At 38.5% G+C, this 18,075-nt stretch overlaps 3 protein-coding genes and 1 pseudogene across 6 annotated transcripts; 1 reads left to right on the forward strand and 3 right to left on the reverse strand.

Annotated features, from left to right (window-relative positions):
- Positions 1 to 140: 140 nt before the first annotated feature.
- Positions 141 to 4,286, reverse strand: LOC148380875 (copine-3-like). Its single transcript, XM_088363185.1, has 15 exons — positions 4,128 to 4,286; positions 3,838 to 4,020; positions 3,652 to 3,726; positions 3,499 to 3,570; positions 3,305 to 3,385; positions 3,130 to 3,219; positions 2,699 to 2,797; positions 2,491 to 2,577; positions 2,338 to 2,397; positions 2,106 to 2,239; positions 1,969 to 2,023; positions 1,813 to 1,864; positions 1,441 to 1,574; positions 1,091 to 1,327; positions 141 to 994 (listed from the first exon to the last, which is right to left on the reverse strand). The coding sequence occupies exons 1-15, from the start codon at positions 4,284 to 4,286 to the stop codon at positions 884 to 886; spliced, it is 1,629 nt and encodes a 542-aa protein (XP_088219311.1). The 3' UTR covers positions 141 to 883.
- On the reverse strand, positions 4,176 to 8,378 carry rexo2 (RNA exonuclease 2). 2 transcript variants are annotated; one of them, XM_088363209.1, is made up of 8 exons: positions 7,717 to 8,378; positions 7,216 to 7,299; positions 7,055 to 7,132; positions 6,674 to 6,785; positions 6,495 to 6,603; positions 6,347 to 6,400; positions 6,116 to 6,190; positions 4,176 to 4,310 (listed from the first exon to the last, which is right to left on the reverse strand). In XM_088363209.1, the coding sequence occupies exons 1-8, from the start codon at positions 7,759 to 7,761 to the stop codon at positions 4,241 to 4,243; spliced, it is 627 nt and encodes a 208-aa protein (XP_088219335.1). In that variant the 5' UTR covers positions 7,762 to 8,378; the 3' UTR covers positions 4,176 to 4,240. The 2 variants fall into 2 exon arrangements, with proteins under 2 accessions (XP_088219335.1, XP_088219336.1); XM_088363210.1 differs by lacking the exon at positions 4,176 to 4,310 and having other exon boundaries at positions 5,157 to 6,190; positions 7,717 to 8,369.
- Positions 7,962 to 9,964, forward strand: LOC148380877 (uncharacterized; annotated as a pseudogene). The gene is made up of 3 exons (XR_015854605.1): positions 7,962 to 8,417; positions 8,563 to 8,784; positions 8,970 to 9,964. The product of XR_015854605.1 is annotated as an uncharacterized LOC148380877 (transcript).
- A 1,496-nt stretch (positions 9,965 to 11,460) lies between these two features.
- On the reverse strand, positions 11,461 to 17,515 carry LOC148380878 (uncharacterized). 2 transcript variants are annotated; one of them, XM_088363179.1, is made up of 4 exons: positions 17,060 to 17,515; positions 15,888 to 16,100; positions 15,340 to 15,657; positions 11,461 to 12,994 (listed from the first exon to the last, which is right to left on the reverse strand). In XM_088363179.1, the coding sequence occupies exons 1-4, from the start codon at positions 17,172 to 17,174 to the stop codon at positions 11,814 to 11,816; spliced, it is 1,827 nt and encodes a 608-aa protein (XP_088219305.1). In that variant the 5' UTR covers positions 17,175 to 17,515; the 3' UTR covers positions 11,461 to 11,813. The 2 variants fall into 2 exon arrangements, with proteins under 2 accessions (XP_088219305.1, XP_088219306.1); XM_088363180.1 differs by having other exon boundaries at positions 11,534 to 12,833; positions 14,519 to 15,657.
- Positions 17,516 to 18,075: the final 560 nt, after the last annotated feature.

Consider the following 18,075-nt stretch of genomic DNA (forward strand, 5'->3'; position numbering starts at 1 on the left):
AATATACTACACAAGGTACAAAGGAATGGCATTAGCAAGGTTTGGCACCTCACCTTGCATGAGAAAAACACAAATGAATGTTGATTTAGTAGGGTAAAAATCCAATTCAGTATTTGTGGCTTCAAAAAGGCATCATAGTATGTTGTTCCAGTATTTTTTTTATGTCGTGCTGCATACAGTACTTCAATAGACAAAACAAATTAATATAAATACAATTCTCTGATATAAGACAATAAAATTCCAAAATAATGTTAAATGTATGTTATAGTAATATTCACAAAGTATGAGCATTATGATATGAGGAATGTCAACCCTCAAATATCTCTCTCATCTGAATAATGTTGAGGTCGGCCTGATTTGCGAGGAACTCCGCCAACCAATCATGCAATATTTGTTTGGAGAGGTATGCTATTGTGGTTAATTATCAGAGCAGAAACAAAGTTGTTTAAACATTTTGTCCTCTTGACAAAGCCTTTGGTGTACTCTGCCCATAATGATTATCTTTTTGAAGTTATAATCACCAAATTAAGTATTAGGTTAATTCTGACAAGCAATGTTCATTGTCAACATGAAGAAAAAAAAATTCCCTATAATTAATTATGTCTGGAGTATTTAAAAAAGGTATCTGTATAGAAGACAATACTGGCTTAACCAAAATTTTACAAAATATACGAGGTACATATTTTCAAGTGGGTTTGTAAACATTCCAGTAGGCACGTGGCTATTATGACATTTTGTTCATTTCCAAAATATCAATTGGCACTTAACATGATAAAGACAGGAAATGTTTTTTTTTTTTTTAACATAAAACAAATAGTGGTTAAATAGGGAGCTAGATCACAGTGGGATGATTTTGCTTCATTTGTTATGTACGCTTACAATTTTAAGAAGGATTTGGATCACTGGGGGGCTTCAGACCAAATAAGTTGAAGAAGGAGGACACTTGGTCAGGTAATTCAGCCAATACGCTTTGAGCAAGGGCGGCAGCTCCTGCCTGAAATGACATCAAACATTCACATAGTTGCCAATATAAAACAAAAGAGGATAAATAGCTCAGAAGTTAAAAAACATATGTGTATATATAACTTACATTTTGGAACTGTCTGAATGGAACAAACTGGACGATATCTCTCACGGCGACTTCGCCTGCAGCCGAGCGTAAAAGCCCGTCATCTGCATCCAAGAACTCCATGGCGCTGAAGTCGGCCCTGCCCACCCCCACGATAATAATGGACATGGGCAGACGCGAGGCTTTGACGATGGCGTCGCGGGTCTGATCCATGTCCGTGATCACGCCGTCGGTGATAATGAGGAGCACAAAGTATTCCTGCGAAACATTTTACGCATGAGGAAAAAGTCAAAATGGGACTCTCAGTTCAACTGCTTTATGCCAAACTGAACTAATAAACATTTGCAACAACATTTCAAATTGTTACTCACGGAAGCACTTTGCTGCTGTAAAGCCTGATGGCCAAAACGGGCAACATGATTGATGACCGGGGAGAAGTTTGTAGGACCATAGAGCTTCACCTGTGGCAAACATTGCTGGTAGGCTTGCACGACACCTGCAATGCCTAAGAAACGCCAAAATAGAGAGTTGGATTCATTTCAAATAGCCAATCATTTAAAAAAAATTAATAAAATACAGTACGGAAATTTCACTCAAAAGCCTAATTCCCCCTAAACATGAGAATGTTTTATTCTTTACTAGGCAATACTGTCTGTGCACAACTAATTTAAATACAGTATGTTTGTTTAGTAGTCTGTTTTAAAATATTCTAAGTTTAAATATTAGCTTTAGATTTTCATTACCTTCACAAAACGGATTTGAATTGTTGAAGTTGACAGGAAACTCGTGGCTGACCTGGAAAATTTAATTCAATTGATCAGAGCCAATCCAGTATGACAAATAAGAGTGTGATATCCTAATAAAAATAGAAAAAAATCAAAAAGAAGAAAAAAAATCACCTGCCACGTAGGCGGAATCTGAGCACCGAAGCCCAACACAGGGAACATCTTATCACTGCACAAAAAAAAAAAAAAAGAATTCCGTGAGTTTCTAGTATATACATTCTGTACTAATAACTTAGGATATCCTTAATTACCTGTCATAATCTTGGATGACATTACCCACCGCCATGATAGCAGAAAGGTACTCATTATAGCCATGAGGGTGGATGTAATGAAGCGACTGTGGAGATGTGGGATCCCCATTGGAGCCTGTAAAGTCAATGGCGATCTGGCCCAAGTTGATAGATCGATCAACAAATTGCAAATATATAACAAGATATTCATTAATAATGTGTTACGAAAAGAAGGATGAAAATCGGAACTCACGGTAAAATTAATCTGACAGCCGCCAAAAATGTAATCAAGGAATGTATACTCCTTCACGATCTGCATGTGAAATAAAAAATAATATGCATAAAAAACACTCAAATAGTTTGTGATATTCTTGTTCATCAAGAAAGAAATAAAATTTATGAGTACCTCGCATTTTTTAACGACTATAATACCAGAGTTTTTGTAGCTTTTCTTGCTCTGCTTCTTCTTCCTATTGATGCATTCAAACTCAGCCTGGGGATGGAGAATAAATATAGATGTAAAGTACAAATTCAATTTACAAAATCGGGAGAAATGTGTCTGAACCATCAACAGAAAAATGAAAGGATAAAAAGCATAACAAGTTTGATCTTACCGCGTAAGTTTGCGATGCCTGCTGGATTTGGCTTAGTGTGGTCTGAAAGGATCCGATCAAGTTGTGTGAGCCGCTGCTCCTGAAGTCGTAACAGTCGACCTGGAAACAGACAGGAAGAGGCCGGTAAAATTGCTGATTCCCCATTTGCAAAAAAAAAAAAAAAATCAGCCAGCATTTTGCCAATTGAAGCAGAAAAGGTTGATGCGATGACCTCATAGCATAACAATCATAAACCGTAAAAAATTAATCGACGGAATGAGTGATAGAATAATTGATTCTAAAAATATTCATACCTCTCTGTATTAAAAAAAATACTTTACCTAAAATAGAAACAAATATATATAACAGTGGCAATCAACGATGAGCAATATTAATTAATAATCTATTACACATTTTACATATAGACCATATTATGGAATTATATATACTACCTTTATAGATTTCTCCACATCACCTCCACAGAGTGCCTGAATTGGGATTTGGAATGGTCTCCATGATGGGTTCAGATTGTATTTCACCACCTGCATAACCACACACAGTAACATTAATTTAGCAAATTCTCAAAAAGTCAGCATTCTAAAAACTAAACATTGTAACGATGTGTACCTCTGTCCTGTGAGCTAACAGCCATCCTTTTTCTGTCTCTTTGTAGACTTCCAAGAATGGATCAGCCTTGCTAAAAAAACTCTAAAATATTGAAACACATCATAGGTAGGATGCACTATTTGCTGCCAAAACACTCCAGAAAGATGTATTTATTTAAATATTTATGTTAATACTCCTCAAACAAAACATAATACCTGCTTATCCAGTCTTCTAGCTGCAACTTCAAATCGCACCACCCTGTTGTCTGTTCTTTCTTCGGCGTGTATCTATCAAATATGAAAGAGCATTGTGTTGACTGAAATTATTTTAAAATCAGACGCATGAACTCTCAGAATCTGAATAATCACAGTTATGGTTCCCGCTCCTGCAGGTCTTTTGTCCCTCATGACAAGTGGTTTTGTTAGAGTCCTTGAAGACACAACCTGGACAGGAGAAAAAAAAGTCAGCACATATTCAGTACACAGTAAATACTAAGCACAACAATAGTATTGTTTATTTTTGGTGCATTGTCAGAAAGGAAAAAAATTGCAAACCTGTCCCAATGTGCACTCCAGTTGCCCCAAGAAGTCAGCATCTTGCAGACTGCAGTTGACGTTGTCGTCAATATCGAACACCTCAAACTTCAACTTCTGCACCGTCTCAAAGTGGTAGTCAATAACAAAAGTCTTGGAAAATTTTGGATTGAGGCAGTTCATGATTCTCTCTGTGCGACCAATCTAAAAAAAAAACAAAAAAACATATCTGTGTGTAGTTTTAGATGTAACATATTTGTTATCAAAAAGGAAGCCAACAAGACCAGAGATGCTTAATTTATTTCACTGACCTCCACCCAGTTGGTCCCAGATGAACTCATGTAGAACACACACTGTGGGTCAGACTTTGAGAGGATATCCATGTCCATCAGATTCTCACAAGAGATGTTCAGAGCCACCCTGGTTACACAATCAGGGACTCCAGGGCGGGGGGGTCCGACTCCTGCCATCGTATGGATTCACATGCACAACACCTGAGAGATACAAACGGATGAGAACACAATAAAATTAGGTGAAGATAGCAACAAAGTACAAATTGGTGTTGCATGGTTAGGTACGGTTATCAGTTTATCTGGCTTGTTAATTTTGGTCATTTTAAATGCTTTGGTGTATTGTACGCTATTCATGCAATGGTTGGAGTAAATTTATTTTCCATTTCATGACAACTTGGAGTAAATTCATTTTTTATGTCATGCCAGTATGATTCGCCTGCAGCGGATAACACGCTTAACCGCATTCCAGTCAAGTCATATAAAGGCAACGGGCATGAAAATAGTAAATACCGTTATTGGGATCAATATTACTTGAATTCGGATATCATGTGACACTTTAAACGAGTGATTAAATCGTTGAAGTCCGGTAGGAAAAAAATAATCTGAGTGCTGCAGCTTACTTTAAAGTTATAAAATGAACACTGGTCGATGTTCAAAACACGGGCTGAGGGTCAAAAGTCCAACTCTGTGACTTAAGAAGCAATTTTCACCTAAGTTCCAGTTTTAGTAAGGAAAAAAACAATTTAAGTGAGCAAAATAACTCGTTAATTTGAATGAACCCTTTCTCGACAGCCACGATTACGCTTTGCAAGTAACATGCTACACGAAAACAACTTTAATAGCAATATGGTACGGTAAAATACGGATTGCTATTCTTGCGGGGTAAGAAAAAGCACTTTATTGAGCATTAATGTTGATTTTGCCTGTAACTCACGTCGCAGTGCAGCAGCGAAGGGAAGGTTCATATGTCATGGGCGGTGCCCTGGGACGCTCGTTTTTCTTTAGAGGGTCGCCCGTTCTACAACACTGAAGTAAAATCCACGAGGAAAAAAGGCGAATCTTTACTTAGGTTGTGCAAGTCATGAAACAAGTCATTCAGTTACAACATATTGTAACGCCCAAATATGTTGACAGATTCTGAGGCTCGCTGTTTCGTCACCAGGGCGCATACTCATTCAAGAATTTCTTAATCGTTAAAAATTAATAATAATCTTGAGTTTTTATACATGTAAAAATTCGTGATTGCCAGTTATTGTTTGAGTTATAATTTGTATTTTTATAATTTGATATTTCCTCAGCAGAGGTATAAGAAAAAAAAATCAGCATTAGGGAAAAAATAAATGCACCAATTCTTATATTCATTAAAGCTCAACTTTCCTTAGTTGACAGATCGTCAACTCATAAACACTGAATCAACAGCTTCTCTAGTGGTGACAGTTTGCAAATGTCACAGAACCTTACACGTGCAAAATATGCAGAATGAAGGAACCTAGAATAACGGAAGTGTCCCCCAAAATAACAAATGTCGGCATAACGTTTTTTTTTTTTTTTAACAACCTTAAATTCAAACAAAAACACATTCGGGATAAAAAAAACACCATCAACTACAAATACAAAATAAAACGTGTCAGCTGGGATAGCAGCAATGCTGTCTGTCACTCACTCGTAAAACTTCACGAATGACCAATCAGCAGCGAGCGTTAGATGAAGGCGGGACTTTACGAGTCAGTGACGTAATTTCCCGTTCAAGAGCGAGTCAGTGACGCAATTTTCCGTTTACGACCGAGTGAGTGAGTGGACAACAGGTTATTGAGACCGATAATTTGAGAAAAATAATTAATTTGTGCTAAAATTATTGCTGCTTTGTATTTCAACAGGTTGTCACATCAGATGGAAGTCCTCAGTTTAGTTACACGCCATTTGAAAAGATTTCTTGACTATAACAGATCTTCAATGTTTAATAATTAGTGATTCTGCTACAGATTTAAACAATCTTGAGCTATTACTCAATGGCGTGTTTGAAGATGCTGGCTCTGTAGTACTGCAGCTCTATTATGCTCTCCTTGATGTCTTCCAAGGCTCTGAAAGAGAAAAAAGTCTTCATTTGTCCTTTCCTTTGTTTAATAATGTTGTAACATTTTTTTTTACCCTGTCACAGCTGTCTCTCCAAACACGTCTTTATTCCAAAACTACCAAGAATGAGATTACAAACCAACATATCACCCCTAAATGTTTACCTGTGGGTTGCTTTCTTAGGGGGCGCCATCTTATATTCCACTGGAAACCACCTCCTAAATTATAAGAAAAAATTAAAATACATATTTATTCAATAACAATTCTGTGCATTCTAACAGTCCATATTTATTATTAACAGGAACATCTGACCTGCAAAGCTCCTTAATGGTGCTGACGTCAATTATTCTGTAGTGGAGGTGATTCATGAACTGAGGCATATATTTTTCTAGGAACCTTTTATCTGCATGCACAGAATTTCCTACACAAAAAAGAATAATGAAGCATTTTTACAAGAGGATAGTTTATAATAAAACTCTGTAGCAACTTACCAGCTAGGGGACATTGTCCAGCTGGCACGTGTTGTCTAACAAATGACAGAAATTCATCCTCTGCTTGTCCCAGGGTGGTTTGACTGCGTCGTACTGCCTCTGTCAGTCCAGACTGAAAAAGTATCAATTTGTCTGTCACTCCATCACTCTCTCACTCACTCTTTTTGGGTCGTAAAATCAACTTTTAGCAGTTTGAACATTAATTATATTATCTTTGTATTTTTGGCCTGAGTAGCGACTGCACACATTAATTAGCCCTGGTAAAAAAATGTTATATTTTAAGTTGTCATCAACAACAAAAACAAATTAGCTTTGCCGTGCCACCTAAAGTGGAATATATATATATAAATATATATATGCATCACAGCCCCAAAATCATACCTTGCCATGATGCTCCTTGCACCACTCCGGCATGGATTCCAGTTGTTCATTGGACTGGTTTATTATCAAATTAGGTCCCTGACAAGACATCTGAGTTAAGATTGGAAGACAATTATACCAATCAAAATAATAATACAATAATAAGAAAAAAAATGGATTACTTCAGCCAAAATGTTCAAATTGGAGTCTGTAATTATGCAAGCCATTTCCAAAATCGTGTCATTCTCTATGTCCAAGCCTGTCATCTGTAAAATAAAAATAAAAAAAGCATGTGTGTATTATCAGAGGTAAGCACTTTACCAACTTTAACCGGTTCACTCTCCATCGTTTATACATGGCCTGGGCACTTCTGTTCTCGTCAGTCCATCCTCATTTGTCAAAACAGCATTCCAAAGCCTACATTCATTTATTTTTATTTATTACCTTAAAACATCAAAACGTTTTAATTTAAAAATGGCTTATTTTATCCAGAATCTTATTCTCGATTGTAGCCACAGGTAGAATCAAATCCAAGTCCGTTATTGTCCGCATCATCCTTAAGTAGAGTACTCAAGTATTATATTATAGTACTTTAGTAACGAATACTTTTGACACCTCTACCCGTGGTTTCAATGGACACACAATGACCAACAAAAATGACAAAACACATTGTTTTGACTTGCCTCAAGATCCACCCACACGATCTTTTGAGACAAAGGGGCGTTCATGTTCTTTCTTCAACAGCCAACGAAGTGATCAAGCAGGAGAAGTGTAATATTCTACACTTTAACGAATACGCAGAAAATATATTGGGGAAAACTTTCAAGTCGGTGAGCACCGTAAAATGTAACGCTTATGTGCTTTTTTTAGTTATAGCGCTCTTTCCGCCTGTCGCCTAGAATTGACGTTGCCGTGAATGACGTCACAATTTCTGCGACGGCTATTTCTAAAAGTTGTTCTAGTCGTGTTGCCGTAGATTTCCAGGATCTTACCTTCAAGTTTGTTCAAGTCCAGTTGCCGTAAATTTATCTCAAAAATACTCGAGCCTAAAACAGGACCATCCCCACTTTTTTAGACAAAAGCATCATGTTAAATATTCGTGTCCGAGTAGTCATTTTGCTGTATTTTGGAGCTTCTTGACTTAGCTTAGCTAAATGTAGCCAAGCTTATCTTGTTAGCTAGTAATAGAATAACCCGGTTTTGATCAACACGTCGATCCGCAAAGATCAGTGTCAGCATAATGTTTTTGTGTGTGAAGATATGATCAAAAAGACACCCAAGTACGAGGAGGAACTTTGTGCAGTAAAACAGGACAACGAGCGACAACGTCAACTACTGGACGCCATTAGCAGAATGCAGCCAAGACGTGTTTTTCACAAATCAGGTTTGATCATTTCTTACTTTCACTCTAAGAAGTACTTTCTAACTTAAACAGTACTGTGTATATATATATTTCGACTGTCTCTTACCTTTAGTGTATATACACACACGAACAAAATTGTTGGTACTACTCTGGACTTGTCTTGCAGAGCCAGAGCGCCTCCACATGAAAGAGGAAGAGGTGGACAAAGAGGTGCTCGACTTCAATGAACAAAAGGAGCAGAAGTATCATGACAGCATAAAAGTGAAGGAGGAGCCGGATTACCCTTGTATCAGAAAGGAGGAAAAAGACCCCCATAACATCAAAAAGGAGGAGCAGGAGGAGAAGGATATCTCCAAGTTCCCTTTGAAGAGTATAGATTTTGGTCCAAGTGAGGCAAATAAAGTTTTTCGGTGCAAAATCTTTCTGCAGAAAAAGATATCTTCTTAAAAATGGCCATCAGTTAGTGAATTTGCTAATGTCAAACAGTAAAATAGGAAAGTTAACTCATTTGGTACTCCAAACATCTAAACATAAATCTTAATGTTGTGCGTGTTTGTATGTTGTGTCTTGCAGGCATCAGTGGAGCTATTCATCCTGAGCAGCAGGAGCCAAAGCAGCGTCACATTAAAGAAGAAGAGGTGGACAAAGAGGTCCACCAGTTGAATGAGCAAAAGCAGCAGAAGTTTGCTTTCATCAAAAAAGAGGAGGAGGAAATCCACAAGTTGCCATTAACTGCTTTCTTCTTGAAGCATAAAGATGGAGGATCAAGTGAGGCGAGCCAAGTCGCGGAGCCTTCAAGCAGCAGCTCATGTTGTCATATCAGAACAGAAGGTGGTGAAAGGCACTGTGAAGGATCACAACCAGTCTTGGCTTCATCAGATAGTGACGACACGTCGTCTCATGGAAATGATGATGATCAGTCTGGCGGTGATATTACATGTCACTCTGAAAACAAACACTGGAAATGTTCTCATTGTTGGAAAATGCTTGCTTGTCAGAGTAGTTTAAAACGACACATGAGAATACACACAGGAGAGAAAACATTTTCCTGCTCAGTTTGTGGCCAAAGATTTTTCGAAAAGGGAAACTTAAAAACACACACAATAACCCACACTGGTGAGAAACCTTTTATCTGTTCAGTTTGTGGCCAAAGATTCTCTCGGGTGGGAGGCTTAAAGACGCACACAAGAACCCACACTGGGGTGAAACCTTTTGCCTGTTCAATTTGTGGACAAAGATTCTTCGAGAAGAGAACCTTAAAATCACACGCAAGAACCCACACTGGTGAGCAACCTTTTTCCTGCTCAGTTTGTGGACAAAGATTCTCAGAGAAAAGGAACTTAAAAAGACACACAAGAATCCACACTGGTGAGAAACCTTTTTCCTGCTCCCTTTGTAGCCAAAGATTCACTCAGAAGGGAAGCTTAAAAACACACACAAGAATACACACTGGGGAGAAACCTTTTTCCTGTTCAGTTTGTGGCCAAACATTCTCACAGAAGGCAGGATTAAACAAACACACAAGAACGCACACTGGTGAGAAATATGTTCGTGGCCAAAGATTCTCAAAGAAGGGAAACTTAAAAAGACAATCAAGATCCCGTAGTTAGAGATAAGAAAGTAACTAGAAAAACAGAGGATGCCGGGTTAAAAAAAAAACTAGTAATCCCCTCATTTCATTGATTAAGGGGCATTTGCATAAAATTATAACCACACATAAAATCAATAAAAGTATTATACTCACAATCACGTTTACACATTTCTTGACAGGTGGTCAACGAAGAGGTGATAAGAAATGTTTTTACGATAATTTTATGAACTGAAAAGGTGAAATGTTTTCACAATCATTTTATAAACTGAAATGAGGTTATAAGAAATATTTATACAATAATTTTATGATCCGAAATGAAGCGATAAGAAATGCTTTTATAAATGTATGAAGCCTCCCACTGGTAGAATATCTTAATTTCATTGTACGTTAGTTGTACCAAAGACATTCATGTTTTATAAATTCATAAATGTTTGATAGTAATTTAATAATCGAAAAAGTCTTGTGTCCTTTGAATCATCAAATGTTTATTGGTTTTATGAACTGAAATGTATTTTGTACACTTTGAATCAACAAATGTTTCTTCATATATTGTTTTAGTAACTTGAGTATTTTGCCTGAAAGTTAAGGTCAGTCTCAAATCATTCGAGAATGTCCTGTACAAAAGGGAATGTTGTTTCAAATGTTCCTAAAGTATGGACGGAGAGAAGCATGATTGAATAAAAAGATGAGAATGAATAAGGAGATTTTCTTTTACTAAGTTTCTGTTTTTGCCAAGCTATCTAGCACGACACAATAATGTTGAGTAAATATGGGCTAACACAATGGTCCAACTTTTTTTTTTTTAAGCCACGGACGTGTCAGAAATATTTTCGCGGACCGGCCTTTAAATAAATAAATAATACATTTATAATAAAGATATAAATACGATTAAATGAAATGATACGATTGGCATAAAAACTCACCATGAGCACTGAGCTTGCTTCTCAGAAACGATTCCATAATCGGAGACAATGACACCCAAAGTGGTTAAGGTATGTCTTTAAATGCAGGATGCTTGGTCTCCATGTGCCGAAGTAGTTTTGAAGACTCGTTAGCCTCGTTAGCTAACCTGTCGCCACATATTATACAAAGTCGGCTCGGTTGGCGCGTCAGAGTCACCTGTGGCGGTAAGTAGGACTCCAGAAATGTTCTTTTAAATGCAGCTTTTCTTAGAAGTCGTAGCCTCTTCTTCCGTCTCCTCGTTGGGCTTTTTCCCCTTTCCGAAGAGGCTTTCCAAACTTTACTGTTCCTCTGTCTGGCCCGACTGAGGTGACATGTCACGTGACCGAGATGTCTTGACCTGAACCGGATGTAATTGAGAGAAATATTTTTTACAATTTCAAAATAAATTCTTACTCATTTTTTGCTAGCTTTGCGGATTCGACTGGGGAAACTTGTCACGTGACCGGGACGAGCGTCTTGACCTGAATTAATTGATCGTCAATTTTTTTAAATTAATTTTTTCCTGTGCGGCTTGGTGGCCCGGTGCCAAATGACCCACGGACCGGTACCGGTCCGCGGACCGGTGGTTGGGGACCCCTGGTCCAGGTGATATTAAAGAAGACTCCAATGAATCCACTTTTTGAACAAAAAGTGCTTTATTAGCTAAAAATCAACACACTACTAACAAACTAATAAATAGTAAGTATATTCAAAGACCAAAGATAAAAATTAATAATAATGAATAATCCAAAACTATTGGACTGTATATACCATATTTTCAAATTATAAATAAATTATGCGATTTTTACTGAGATAAAGAAAAAGATAAGTTTAGCATCCCAATAAAAAGGTACTTGAATATAATTATCTTTGATGCATAAACTTCACGGATCACCGCTCATGTCCCCAACACACTTGTGATTCTTAATCTGATACTGCCATGTGAATCTTTGGTCACAAACTGAGCAGAACAAAGATTTCTCACCAGTGTGGGTTCTCATATGAATTCTTAAGTGACAATTCTGAGAGAATTTTTTACAACAAACTGAGCATGAAAATAGTTTCTCACCAGTGTGCTTTGTTGAGTGTATTCTTAAATGTGCTTTCTGAGAGAATCTTTGGCCACAAACTGAGCAGGCAAAGGGTTTTTCACCCGTGTGTGTTCTTGTGTGTGATTTTAAGGTTCCCTTTTCTGAGAATCTTTGGCCACAATCGGAGCAGGCAAAAGGTTTCTCACCAGTGTGGGTTCTTGTGTGTAATTTCAGGTGACTCTTCTGAGAGAATCTTTGGCCACAATCTGAACAGGCAAAAGGTTTTTCACCAGTGTGGGTTCTCATGTGACATATTAAGTGGCCTTTCTGAGAAAATTTTTGACAACAAACTGAGCATGAAAAAGGTTTCTCACTAGAGTGTGTTCTTTTGTGATTATATAAGCCTGCCTTCTGTGAGAATATTTGGCCACAAACTGAGCAGGAAAAAGGTTTCTTACCTGTGTGTGTTCTTGCATGTGCTTTTAGGTGTCCCTTCTGAGAGAATCTTTGGCCACAAACGGAGCAGGAAAAAGGTTTCTCACCGGTGTGGGTTTTTGTATGTTTTTTTAAGCTACCCTTCTCTGACAACCTTTGCCTAGAAACTGAGCTGGAAAGGGGCTTCTCACCAGTGTGGACTCGTGTGTGTTTTTGTAAGCTTTCCTTCCGTGTGAATATTTGGCCACAATCTGAGCAGGAAAGAGGTTTCTCACCAGTGTGGGTTCTTGTGTGTGTATTTAGATTTCTCTTTTGAGAGAATCTTTGGCCACAAACTGAGCAGGATAAAGGTTTCTCGCCAGTGTGGGTTCTCATGTGACTTCTTAAGTGACCCTTCTGAGAGAATTTTTGAGCACAAACCGAGCAGGAAAAAGATGTCTCACCGGAGTGAATTCTCATGTGAAGTTTCAAAGCGCTATTAGAGGCATCGAGTTTACCACACCAGTTCCAATGTTTGTTGTCAGTGTTGAAGTTCACTTCATCTTTAATGAGCCCGCATTCTGGCTTCTGCTGCTCAGGACAAATACCTTCACTGATGTCTGCAAGACATAGGACAAAACACACACAGTAAGATGATTTACCGTATTTTCTGGACTATAAGACCCTCAGGAGTATCAGTCGCACCAGCCATAAAATGCACAATATATATATGTCACAACAGAGTATACTGAAGTGACCCAAACTCTGGCATTGGTGACCAAAACCGCCCTTATCAATGGGTTTGGCCCCCCGTAGTCCCGAAGCACCCCCCACAGAACTCCCCGAGGTTCGAACACCTTCTTCAGGTCCACATAACACACTGGACTGGTTGAGCGAACTCCCATGCACCCTCAAGAATCCTGCCGAGGGTATAGAGCTGGTCCACTGTTCCACCGCCAGGACAAAAAACACAATGCTCCTCTTCAATCTGAGATTCGACCTCCCGACGGACCCTCCTTTCCAGTACCCCTGAATAGACCTTCTCGGGGAGGCTGAGCAGTGCGATTCCTCTGTAGTAGGAACTCACCCTCCAGTCCACCGTCTTAAAAATAGGGACCACCACCCCAGTCTCCCAAACTAGAGTCTTGTTGAAGTATCCAGCCCCTACACAACTTCAACTTTGTCACTGATTCTTGAACATTATTCGCAAATATCTGCTCGGGTTGTCACAATAGCATCATTTCAGTAGTCGGTACCAATACCTATGATTTTTCACGGTTCCCAAACAAATTCGGTACCATGGTAAAAAAACAACATAATTCACTTACTTTTGAAATCACTGATTTATTTTAAACTGCTTAAACCATATAATAAATTAAAAAAGAGCAGCAGTGGCATGCAGCCTTCAAGTCACATCTATAAAAACAAGCAAGACTGATAATAAATAACATATACTTGTTGGAATCTATAATTGCTCCGGTTGCATCTGCCTCAAAAGCTAAATATTTCTAAATAAGAGCAACTTGGCTTCTCAACAAGCTGCCGTGTTGGACTTCCACTTGTTGAAGCCATCGAGAACCCCCCTGGACTTTTTACAATATCCAGCTTGCTCAATGGCCGTAGTGTGACGTGACCGATATTGAACAGACAGCTCTGTTATACAGGTTTGTAAAAGTTCGTAAGTACAGCCACCACTGTAATAACAATTCAGTATGGTCAAAGGAAAGACAACTTAAGCATCCTTTTAAGAGGGTACATAAAACAAAATTTTCCTTGGAGTATTACATCATGACGTCTGCTTAAATGAACTAATTTTATTAACAGCTGCTAATCTCGCCAGCACACTTATGATTCTTAATTTGAGACTTCCAAGAAAATTTCTGACCACAATCGGAGCAGGAATAAGGTTTCTCCCCAGTGTGGGTTCTTATGTGAATTTGTAAGTTTTGCTTCTGTGTGAAGATTTGGCCACAATCTGAACAGGCAAAGGGTTTCTCACCAACATGGGTCCGCATGTGATTTCTCAGGTTACCCTTCAGAGAAAATCTTTGACCACAATCTGAGCATGAAAAAGGTTTTTCACCAGTGTGGGTTGTTGTGTGTTTTTTTAAGCTGTCCTTTCGTGAGAATCTTTGGTCACAAACTGAGCAGGAAAAGGGTTTCTCACCAGTGTGGGTTCTTGTGTGTATGTTCAAGTGAGTTTTCTGAGAGTATCTTCGACCACAAACTGAGCAGCAAAATAGTTTCTCACCCGTGTGCGTTCTTACGTGCATTTTTAAGCTTTCCTTTCTTGAGAATATTTGACCACAAATTGAGCAGGAAAAGGGTTTAACACCAGTGTGGGTTCGAGTGTGTATTTTTAAGCGTTCCTTCCGTGAGAATATTTGGCCACAAACTGAGCAGGAAAAAACTTCACCAGTGTGACTTCTTGTGTGTATTGTTAAGTTTCCCTTCTGAGAGAATCTTTGGCCACAAACTGAGCAGGAAAAAGGTTTCTCACCTGTGTGGGTTTTAGTGTGCATGTTCAAGTGAGCCTTCTGAGAGTATCTTTGACCACAAACTGAGCAGGAATAAGGTTTCTCACCAGTGTGGGTTCTTGTGTGCCTTCTTAAGCTTCCCTTCTCCGAGAACCTTTGTCTACAAACTGAGCAGGAAAAAGGCTTCTCACCAGTGTGTACTCTTGTGTGTGTTTCTAAGCTTTCCTTCCGTGTGAATATTTGACCGCAAAGTGAGCAGGAAAAAGGTTTCTCACCAGTGTGGGTTCTTGTGTGTATTTTTAAGGTTCCTTTCTGCGAGAATCTTTGGCCACACACGGAGCAGGAAAAAGGTTTCTCACCAGTGTGGGTTCTTTGGTGTAATTTTAAACTACTCTTGTGAGCAAACATTTTCCAACACTGAGAACATTTCCAGGGTTTGTTTTCAGAGTGACCTGTAATATCACCGCCTGACTCTTCATCATCATTACCGTAAGATGACGTGCCACCAATATCTGATGATGGAGCCAAGAGGCCGACTGCTTGTGGTCCTTCACAGTGGCTTTCATCATAATCCGTTATCATGCGACGACATGTCCTCCTGCTTGAAGGCTCCGCACTTTTGCTCGCCTCACTTCGACTTCCATCTTTATGCTTCAAAAGGAACGCAATCGATGGCAGCTTGTAGATATCCTCCTCTTTTTTGATGAAAGGAGACTTCTGCTGCTTTCGCTCTCCATCCTCCTCTTCCTCATTTATGTGATTGCGCTTCGGCTCCTGCTGCTCAGGACAAATGCCTTCACTTGTGTCTGCAAGACACAAGACAAACACATTGTATTATGAATTACATTTTGAATATAAGTTATGAGGAACGTTTTATGGCGGTAAAGTAAAGAGTTTAGCATCCTAATAAAAAGGTACAGAGAATATAATTATCCTTGATGCATAAACTCATGAACTAAACAGGCAAAAGGTTTGCTTGCCGCACTTGGACCTTCATGTATACTCTTCAAAAGGACAACAGTCGATGGGAACTGACCGACATCCTCGTCATGCTCCTGTTTGAAGTCGTGGGGGACTTCTTCCTCGTCTTTGACACAAGGATACTCTGGCTTCTCCTCTACTTTTATGATGTAACGATACTTCTGCTCCTTTAGTTCATTGAAGTGGGGCATCTCTTTGTCCACTGCTTCCTCTTTTATGTAGAGGCATTCTGGCTGCTGATGATCAGGATAAACAGCTTGACTGATGTCTGCAACACACAAGACAAGACAACAGTATTAGGATTTATATTATTAGGTGTGTCAAATGAGGTAAGGCCATAAAGGTTGCACTATAATGCACCAAAAAAATACATTTTAAAAATTGCATTAATTGCAGACTTATATGACGCTTTACCTACATTGTATGTTCCTCAAAATACAAGATATTCTTTTATTTGAAAAACTATGAAGCAGACTCATTGCTGTCATTTTTGGGGTCGGGGGTTGTTCCAAATGGCTTACCTTGTAGAGAATCTCATAAGGCATTGTAGTCAATGGCGGAATCTGAGTCAGTTATTGCAGTGGTGCAAAATAGTGACAGAGTGTCAAACGCTGGATCGGTTGGCTTGCATGCTTTTTCTTTCATACATTGAATTCGATTTTAACACGGGATGGTTTGATACAAACATCAGACGTGGCTATGATGCAAACTACATGTTCATCTGCATGGCTTCTGTAAACCTTGATAGAATCAAGCTATTTGATGCAATTGTTGACTACAACTTGCTGGCCGAAAGTGAATGGCGACCATAGTGGACAAATAACCAGTTACTTCCTCGTCAAGTCCTGTTAATTTTTTTGTCAAAAGCAAATATAGTAATCTTTCGGTTATCGCGGATAATTGGTTCCAAAACCACCCGCGAGAAGGCAAAATCCGGGTGGTGTCACCCTCTCATTTTTAACATACATTTTTGTGCATCAACAAAATTTTCTCAACGGATTTACACGAATCACCAAAATACTCTAATAAAAAAAACACGGAAATCCACCGATCCGCGGAAAATTCTCATCCCGGAGAAAATGATTTTAAAAGCAAAAAAATAAAGCTCAGTGCCATATGGCCACCATTACAATACAGTCAATAAAGATTGCATTGAAATAAAAACACATTCCAATTCCTAACAATTGAAAGTCGTTCCTTACAAAGTGAAAGTAAGAGGATACCAACCTGCTCTGTGTGGCTCAACACGGGCCTGCTTGCAAACTTCATCCAGTAGTTGCTCATTCTCTTCTTTTATTCCACAAAGTTCCTTCTTGTACTTCAGTGTTATCCTTGCACACATGGTGAGGCGACGATCGCGACAAATTCGCACTTGATTTCTTATTGACGATGTGCCGTGTGCTTCTTTTTGTTAGCGACTAGCGAGCTAAGGTAAAATAAGCTAACAAGGCCGAGAAGCATTAATGGCCACCGAGATGAGTTTACCTTGACAGAATAACTTAGTTGGAGTGACGGACGTCCTGTGAGAGGGCTGTAGTCCGTTGAGCACTCAATCCAAATAAATTATTTTGCGGCGGGCATTAGTTGTGTAAATTAGTTGTGTAAAAACACACAACTGTGGAGTAGTTTGGTTTGGGAACGTCGAACTGCAGCTGACAAGTTACGGCATCTTCTTCTTCTTTTTTTTTTTGCAGTTTACCACCTGATCTATAGCATTATCGCCCTCTACTGGGTCGAAGGTCATGACGAGAGAAAACACTTTTTTCAACCTTTTATTCAAACACGTTGGTATAATAACACCATCCACTACACGCTGACAAAAACAAAATAAGACATGTCCAATACAAAAAAACACAAAACAAGCAAACCAAAGCACACACACAAAAAAAACTAAAATGAAAAAGTAAAAAATAAAATAAACACATTTCAGGGCGACTCCATCTTCTATACAAAGAATATACAGCCAATTTGGAGCTGATCCTTAAGAAATATAGATGGATCATATAATAAAGCCCTTTTTTAAATGGAAGATTTGTTTATTTAAAAAATAACCACCAAGCTGACAGTATTGTAATTGTTATTAAAAAGAATTGAGGCTATATTGGTCACTGATTTTTTTTTTTTTATGTTCATTTGTAAATTTTGAGTTGTTTATTATTCTCCAACACATGAAAATAAACAAGTGAGATGGGGCAATTTTGATTTTTAATTTAGTTGCATAATCATTCTGCACACTAAGTTGC

The sequence above is a fragment of the Syngnathus floridae genome, chromosome 20, assembly GCF_059516105.1.
Source record: "Syngnathus floridae isolate MCC-2025c chromosome 20, RoL_Sflo_1.0, whole genome shotgun sequence".
Lineage (NCBI taxonomy): Eukaryota > Metazoa > Chordata > Actinopteri > Syngnathiformes > Syngnathidae > Syngnathus > Syngnathus floridae.